General features: G+C 40.4%; 1 protein-coding gene across 2 annotated transcripts in view; it reads left to right on the top strand.

The window, feature by feature from the left end:
- ALB (albumin) overlaps nt 1-7,897 on the top strand; it is a 35,373-nt gene extending 27,476 nt beyond the window's left edge. For both annotated transcript variants that reach the window (XM_009324879.1, XM_009324878.1), the window contains 10 exons: nt 627-724; nt 1,782-1,911; nt 2,829-3,043; nt 3,583-3,715; nt 4,557-4,654; nt 4,814-4,952; nt 5,482-5,705; nt 6,239-6,371; nt 7,411-7,467; nt 7,704-7,897. In XM_009324879.1, the coding sequence (XP_009323154.1) occupies nt 627-724; nt 1,782-1,911; nt 2,829-3,043; nt 3,583-3,715; nt 4,557-4,654; nt 4,814-4,952; nt 5,482-5,705; nt 6,239-6,371; nt 7,411-7,461 (1,221 nt within the window). In that variant the 3' untranslated portion in view covers nt 7,462-7,467; nt 7,704-7,897. The remainder of the gene's footprint in view (nt 1-626; nt 725-1,781; nt 1,912-2,828; nt 3,044-3,582; nt 3,716-4,556; nt 4,655-4,813; nt 4,953-5,481; nt 5,706-6,238; nt 6,372-7,410; nt 7,468-7,703) is intronic.
- The last annotated feature ends 452 nt before the right edge of the window (nt 7,898-8,349 follow it).

Raw genomic sequence — 8,349 nt, forward strand, 5'->3', positions numbered from 1 at the left:
GGAAAGACAGATCTCACTTGGCAGCCTAACATGCCATCGCCACATCCAATCTATTCGTTGCCCAAGCAAATGGAGGAGAAAGAGTAAGAAACCAGTAGAGTCTTCCTGTTCACGCAAATCTTTGTATGAAGAACTCATAGAGAAGGGTCCGGATTAATCATGTGTTAGCCCTATGAATCAATAGCAGATGACTTCCACATAGCTTTGCTTTTTAGAGAACCGTAGCCAAGATTTCACGTTAACCTTGAGAATGGCACGAGCCAAACTTTCTCTTTGTCTCCAACTCAGTCCCTGTGACTTTTGTGTAATCACTGCGGTGCTTTGAAAGACAACTTACGCTCCTTTGAAGCCACAGGGTTTCAATGAAATTGAAGTATTTGGTGAAGAGCAGCATGTCCGTAGAAGAATTGCACCGTGCCATAAAGTGTAGTGTATAGACTAGAAGTTAAATGCTGATTGCGAACTGGATAGGACTGCCTAAGGAATTCTCAGTCGGCTCGGCTTTTCATCAGAGCTAACCGGACCGGAACGTGCTGTGTTTCTGAAGTGGGATTTCAGATTTGCTTTTTTCTCAGTCCATTAAATGTAATCAGTTGAATGTGACAATGTGCATCCCGTTACTGTAGGCAGCTGCCATAAAAGAAAGAGCCAAGAAAGTAAGTGTGAAGCAGCAGTATTCTTGTGGAATCCTCAAGAAGTTTGGCGAGAGAACTTTCAAAGCAGAGTAAGTTCCAAGCAGTTTTTTATAAAAAGCAGGCTTGTTTAGGTAAACTTGAAACTACTCGAGAGGAAAACATCAGCGTATATAATTCACTTCTATATGCTGAGTTTGCAAACTGCATTCGTGGTACTTCCTAGCGTACTTTTAGCTGAGGACCATTGTCCGACAGAATAGAGATCGGTGGGTCAGTCTTTCAACGCTAGGCCGACAGCTATTTCTTAGCCTATTTATTTAAATGTAGCATTTAATTCTGATCAGGTTTCTGCATAAAGACTGGACACAAAGGGGAACCTGTATATTCCAGGCTGATAGTGAGCACTAGTAAAAAGATCAGCCGTCAGAGTTACAGAGAAATGAAACCATCTCTAGAACCAATCCAGGAGATGCAGAGTTAACCGATGGAGTGTCACTCAGAACCAGAGATTCCAGTGTTTAATCCACATTTTTGCCAGAGCTGTGCCCCGTTCCGATGCCTACAGCTTTTAGCGATGGGCACATCGGTAATCAGCGAAGTTGCTAGTTTGAACCTTAAAGCAATCAAAGAGTCAAATTTGGCAGAATCACAGTTGTCGAAGGTGCGTTTTTAAGATTAAGAAAGACTTTTGCAATTAATAAGTGGATCACCTGCCTAAGCGCAGAGAACTGCTTTCATTCTGTGGCTAGTCCAATACACTAACGTTGACTAGGATTACCTTACTAGATATAGTCGGCTTTGATTTAAAGGTTAGTTAGAACGTCTGTGCTAAGTAATCTAGAGATGTCTAGATTTACAGTCACTCAAGAGCAATGGGGAATTCTAGAGCGTGATTCTTACATAGACAGCTCAGATGATAGAACAGAAGAATCACAAACTTGTTTCTTTCTGCCTATTTTAAAGGAGCACTGCGTTACTGGTGCAGGTGTTGATGTCCTTTTTTTCTAGCCACCAGAAATTAGATAAGATGAATGAATGTTTACTTGAAACAATGCTGATCTACAGTATCATAAGCGTTAGTGATTTGCAGGGTTTCTGTTCAATACAGAACTTCAAAACAAGTGTATTTTTCTTCTTTTCACCTAGCAAACTTGCTCTCCTGAGCCAGAAATATCCCAAGGCTCCACTCTCAGAAATGCTTAAAATTCTACACGATATCATGGGTATCTACAAAGAGTGCTGTGAAGGGGACATGGTAGAGTGCATGGATGACAGGGTAAGCTAAGTATTTTTCAAAAATGTTTACGTACTTGAAAAACGTTTAGGAAGACAACAATTTGTGCAGCTATTCATTCACAGTCCAGGGAACTTGTACTCAACACTGCTGGAAGGTTCCTCAGCCGCTGAAAAACTCATGGCCAGCTCAGCTGACTGTTACTGGAACTAGGTTTTGGAACAGTTCCAGATCTAGCCCTTATGATCATGAGGGCAAGGAGCGGTTACTTACAGTACAGCGTGTTTGGTTGAAATCAAAACATTTATCACAGGGAGATTGTTTGGTGGTATTTACTCACTTCAAGTCAATCATAATCAAAGCAAAAGAAAGCAGAGGTAAAAAGGCCACAAATTTTTGCTGTCCAGTTGTGTGTACTGCCATTAATCCAGCTTTCCTGTAGTGCCGATGAACTCTAGAGAACAGCTTGCATGGGAGGATTAGCAAAACTGTGCAATAGTGACGTGATTTAAATACTGCCCGTCTGGCTGGAACTTAGACGCACTTTTTAAACCAGCTGGTGTCCAGTGCTGGCTTTATGAAGCTCTGGGGTTTTTCGTGTTTTGTCCTCCTTCAGAGCAGGGCACCTAACAGGACTGACAAGATCAGTCAGGCATCCTTGTGACAGACGGCTCTGTCAATAACTTCCTTTGGCTTTCCAGAGTTTGTCTTCTCAAAGTTTCTAAGATCAGGGAGAGAACCGCATTCTCCCCCATGCCTGTGAACACGGTGCTCAACACGCACAGGACGTGCCCGTCCCTCTGATTATTTCTCTTTGTATGGAGACAGCATTTCTTTAGGAAAGTGCTAAGTAAATAGGTGACCTGACTGAAAAGTCTGAGAAAGAGAGAGGAGATTAATTAATCTATCTTTAAATTATTATTTCATAGCTCTTCTGTTAATATGTTTTAATTTTACAGGCAGAGCTTATGACCTATATGTGCTCTAAACAAGATGTTTTCTCAAGTAAAATCAAAGACTGCTGCGAGAAGCCAGTTGTGGAACGAAGCCAGTGCATTATCGAAGCAGATTTTGATGACCAACCTGAAGGTCTTCCTTCACTAGTTGAAAGATACTTAGAAGATAAGGAAGTGTGTAAAGGCTTTGAGGCAGGCCATGACGCATTCATGGCAGAGTAAGTAGCGCCAACAGTATGCATGCTTGTATTTGAATGTTCCTGCAAATGATCCTCTGTCTTTTCTGGACTACGTCCTTTTGCACCGCTGGAAAAACCTGTCCTGTTGGGTGTTTCAAGTGCACACGGGGAAAAGAGATGACCACGTGGAAGTCCAATGTAACTAGTGTAGCTTCAACCCTAGTTGAGCCCCTAGTTTCTTATTCATGCTTTGTGACTGTTTCTGTTCAGCATTGTCCTACTTACCAAAGCGGAATTTATCAGTGCCTTTCTTTTATTCAAGGGCTTTGTGCATGCCCACATACATTATCTGCTTAAGAAGTATTCTGTCCCGGGAAACTCTCGCATTTGCCCTGTTGACAAACAACAGAACGACCAAAAAATTGTACTAAAACAAGCAAACAGCATTCCAAGCTCATTGTCCACCTTACTTGATCTCATCTGAGGAACTGTCATTGTCAATTATTGTGTTGTGCATGAAGAAAGCAGCATGTTATTCAGGAGCTCTAATTCTCTAATTCTAATTACGTGTCTTTCAGGTTTGTTTATGAGTACTCACGAAGACACCCTGAGTTCTCCACGCAGCTGATTCTGAGAGTTAGTAGGGGATATGAAACACTCCTGGAAAAGTGCTGCAAAACAGACAACCCTCCTGAGTGCTACGGAAATACTGTAGGTGCAAAGCTTTGTTTGCAGATAACTAGAATGCTTGGTCGGTACCTATCGTGAAACAATTGGGTTGAGAAGCTCCTACGGAAGAGCAGACAGAAAGCATTTTAAGAGACTAATCCCAGAGGAAGTTAGTGTTCTGATGGGAGATGAAGTAGTGCAGGGTCCGTGACAAGGATACAGAGTTTTCTCAGATCACAGAGTAACTTAACTGGTCAGCTTACAAAATTTCAGACTAGTCTCCCTCAACTGCCTGATGCCTCTGTCACTCAGAAGTGATTCTGCTTGTCCTGAAGAAGAAGATTAATGGCTGGTTAGCTGAATTATTCTATGGGCTCCACTGCCTATACCGAGTATGGCTGCTCATGGATTATGATGGGAACCTGCGTGGCCAGCTCACATAGAGACACCTGAACTTAGGTCTCCTAATCTTCAACTAAATCGCAGACAAGTCACAGCGCAAGTTGAGTCACTGACAGCTTTGGCCAAGGGATAGAAAGAGGATGTTCCCCTCACGGTTGATAATCCAATACTTGAAAAATATTTACCCTATTTAAACAAACAAAAAACCCCCCATTGTCTAGAAAGTAAGTCCAATGGGTAATGAATTTAAATTAAATTTCAAAAATCTTGCTGCCTTTTTAACAGAATTTCTGTTAGAACTTAAGACTCGCATGAGAATCAAGTCCTCCCTACGCCATCCAGGCTGCATGGAAGTGACTGTCCTTGCAAAATGGGTATCTTGCAGCAAGTAAGATTTAGAAGAGGTCAAAAGGTATATTTGTATGACTGTTAGCAGAATGTCCTGCTCTAATGTTACTAATAAATTTATTCTTGTTTGCAGCAAGAGATGTTGCACAAACCCATCAAAGAAACTCAGGAGGTCGTAAAGACAAACTGTGAGCTTCTCACTGCCCAAGGCGAGACAGGCTTTCTTAAAGCGTAAGTACTTTCTGATAAATATTCTTGAGTGTAAACAACGATGCTGGCTGCTTTGGGCAAATTCGTTTGGTCTTCACTTCTATTTTCACTTCAGTGGTCTAGCTTAGTTGAGCATTCTTCAAATGTGAGCAGACAGTCATTTTGATATGACTTTTTCAGACTTCTGATCCGCTACACTAAGAAAATGCCTCAGGTATCAACTGACACCTTGATTGAAATTGGAAAGAAAATGACAGCCGTTGGTACTAAGTGCTGCCAGCTTCCTGAAGACAGACGCCTACCTTGTTCTGAGGGATATGTGAGTACCTTTGTTTAATCTCTCTACTCCTCTTGGAGATTTCTTCTGTTCTCAAAAATGTTGAATTCTGGTGAGACAGTAAACTCAAAATGATTTTTCATAAACCCCAAGCTAAGCGTCTACCTAACAGAATTCTAAGTCTGTTCATTTTTAACAGACGTGAGAACCTAAATAGTTGTCCAATGGTAGCTTGTGAAAATTTTAGCTAACCTTTGCTCTCCCTCAGAAGGCAAAAGTAAGTCGATTGGGTCTGCGGCAGCTTGCGTTTGGAAAAGCTAAACAGTCTCTTAAAAAAAAAAAAAAAAGTACTTACTGATTGTAGCCCGATGTAGACTGTTTGCAGATTAAGCAATGCCCGACTCCAGGAATATGTATTTATTTTCAATTTTAAGACCATGCCATTTCTGAACAGGTGTTTAGATCTGACAGCTTCCCCTTCCAGCTGTGTTATTGTGACACAAACATCAGATTCCTTCTGTTACTGTAGAAAGCGCAACTCATGTTTGTCCCTCTTTCCTTCTCTTTTCAGCTGAGCATTGTGATGCAGGATATGTGCAGGAGGCAGGAGACTACACCTATAAATGACAATGTTTCACATTGCTGCAGCGACTCCTATGCTTACAGGAGACCTTGTTTTACTGCCATGGGAGTAGATACCAAATACGTGCCTCCAGCATTTGACCCTGAGATGTTCAGCTTTGATGAAAAATTGTGCACTGCTCCTCCTGCCGAACGGGAATTAGGGCAGATGAAGTAAGCTAAAAGAAATACCTTGTAGAAAAACTTCTGAAGTGTAACACTCACGGGGGGGCGGGGGGTGGGGTGGGGCAGAAGGAAGCTACAAACCCCCTGTTTTGTCATCTGACTGGAACTTCACTAGCAGCAGAGAGAAAACCAGATGGAACTACGTCTTTGTACTGAGCTTGTGAGTGCGTAACATCATGTAGTTTGGAAGCGGCAAAATAGGGTATTTTCTTGAAACAAATCAGTGTCTTAGCTGACCAGTTTCATGTAGGTCCACTGCCAGTGCAAGTCTTCAGATGTACTTAATTAAGACAACATACAGATCGTTTCAATAACTTTTTTCCCCACCTGTAACCGGGATAACAAAAAGCGAACAGATGGTTGTGGTGGACTGGGAGTTTGGAGTCACAAATAGACATGTCCTCTAGGCATGACAAAAAAAACCTCCTAAGTGAGCTTATCTGCATAGAACGGCGTATTTTGAATTGGGAAATCAAACTACAACAGATAGCATTAACTGGGTATTGTGGCTTTGCTTTCAGATTGCTTGTCAACCTCATTAAACGCAAGCCCCAGATGACAGAAGAACAAATAAAGACAATTGCTGATGGTTTCACTGCCATGGTAGACAAGTGCTGCAAGCAATCCGATATTGACACGTGCTTCGGGGAAGAGGTATTTCCTATCTCCTTTAAAAAAAAACGCAACAAACAAAGCAAAAAACATATACAGGAGACTGGAAACTCACTAGGAAACCACGCATTACGAAAGCGGTTCTGCAAACTGCTATGGTTACTTGTCCATGTGCCCTTACACTAAATTTGCCTGCAGAGCATAACATATATCTTGACTGTACAGATTACAGTCACAGATTATAGTCATTGAACAATTTCATGCGGAAAGGTTGTCTGGAGGTAGTGTAGTCCAGTCATCTGCTCAAAGCATGGCTAAATTCTAGATTAGACAAGGTTCTTCAGGGCCTTGTCCAGAACAGTTGAATATCTACAAGCCATAGTTGAAAAATATGTATGTGTAGAATTTAAAATATATCTCTAGCATACGTAAACTTCCCTTTGTGCTACAGATTCTTACAGTACTCTGAAGGATTACCAGTAAAAAGCGCATCTGGATCAATTATCAGAGACACCTAGCTAATATAGATATATTGGCAGGGGGGGTCCAGCTGATTATGTCCTATGAACAGTCATTCCATTATTTTCAAACTCATCAACCACAAATACATTCATTCATTCAACATTTACTTGTCTCTGAAATAACCACAGGAGAAGTTTATCTGTAGCCATATTGCTGAGCAAGCGCAAAGCATTTACAGGAAGTATAAACGACAGTTTCCAACAGCAACCTCATTATCGTTTGAAGCATAGAAATGTATTAGTAATATCTTAAACTGCTTACTGATTGAATCCTTTTTTATTTATAACCAAAGTATTGCATAGGTAAATATATTAAGAAGACTTAGGAAAGAATTAGAGTGAATTAGAGACAAAATAAAAGTTTATTTTCTACCTTTGCAAAATTGAAAAATAACCAACATACAGGAGTACCCAGATTCTAAGGTTAGGAAGTACCATTGGAATTATTCTTCGAACCATAATGCAGACACAAGTCTAAGTTCATAGAAGTTCCTGCTCAAGCACTACATCCTTTGCTCCCTTGGCTTCTCTCTCACAACTGTTTGTATTCCTTTTTCTAGGGTGCAAACCTAATAGTCCAGAGCAGAGCCACATTAGGAATTAGCGCTTAATACATGGTAGGTAATAGCGATAACGCATATATACCACGTCATCTATCTATCTACCCGTCTCTGCCCACCCTTCCACCCATTTAACTCCATCAACTCAAAAAAAGCATCTAGCTTCGCTTTAACCATCAGGCATTTGCTTTTTCTTACGAGCGGTTTACCATCTGCCATTACATAGCATACTGAAAGTTGTAGTACTACTAGTATGCTACCATTTTACAAAATAATCCTTTTTGTTTCTCCAGTCTAGGTTGCCAGTGGGAAAAATATGAAGAAAAACACTTCTGTGTAACTTCTTCCACCCATTACCTTTTTTCCTTTGGTATTGAATGAATATTTCATAAATCTTCAGTGTTTTGTCAAACCACATACTTTTCCAGAAACTTTTCAATTCTATTACTTTGAAAAAAATGAATAATAAATAAAAGCTTTATACATCTGCATCTGTCCTTGTCTGCTGGTGACTGTCATAAGGCAAAGCTCTGCAGCGCTCCCTACACAAAATGGCTGCTATAAGTAGTATATATGGGCAGGGATTCCATTGGGTTTTTTTTTTTTTCCCATTTCTTGCTCTTGGAAAGTATGTATGAAAGAATATGAAAGGTGGTAAGACATTTTGCTAGACTTTAATAGTCTGATTCAATTACAGGTTCATTTTATGCTTTACTTCAGCAATTATAATTACATATTAAGAGAATGTTCAAAGGAACTGTTCAGTCTAAATAAGATGACTAGCAACGATCTCTTACGAAAAGAGAAAAAGTTGTTTTTTTTTTTTTAACATCAACCACAAATCAAGTATCTCTTCGCTTGCAAGGAGTTGCAAACAGATCTGCTTTTAGATACTTATTTTCACGTCTTAAGTTGTTTTTAAAACAGCTTTTGACTTTA

Source organism: Pygoscelis adeliae, unplaced genomic scaffold, assembly GCF_000699105.1.
Source record: "Pygoscelis adeliae isolate BGI_AS28 unplaced genomic scaffold, ASM69910v1 Scaffold316, whole genome shotgun sequence".
NCBI lineage: Eukaryota > Metazoa > Chordata > Aves > Sphenisciformes > Spheniscidae > Pygoscelis > Pygoscelis adeliae.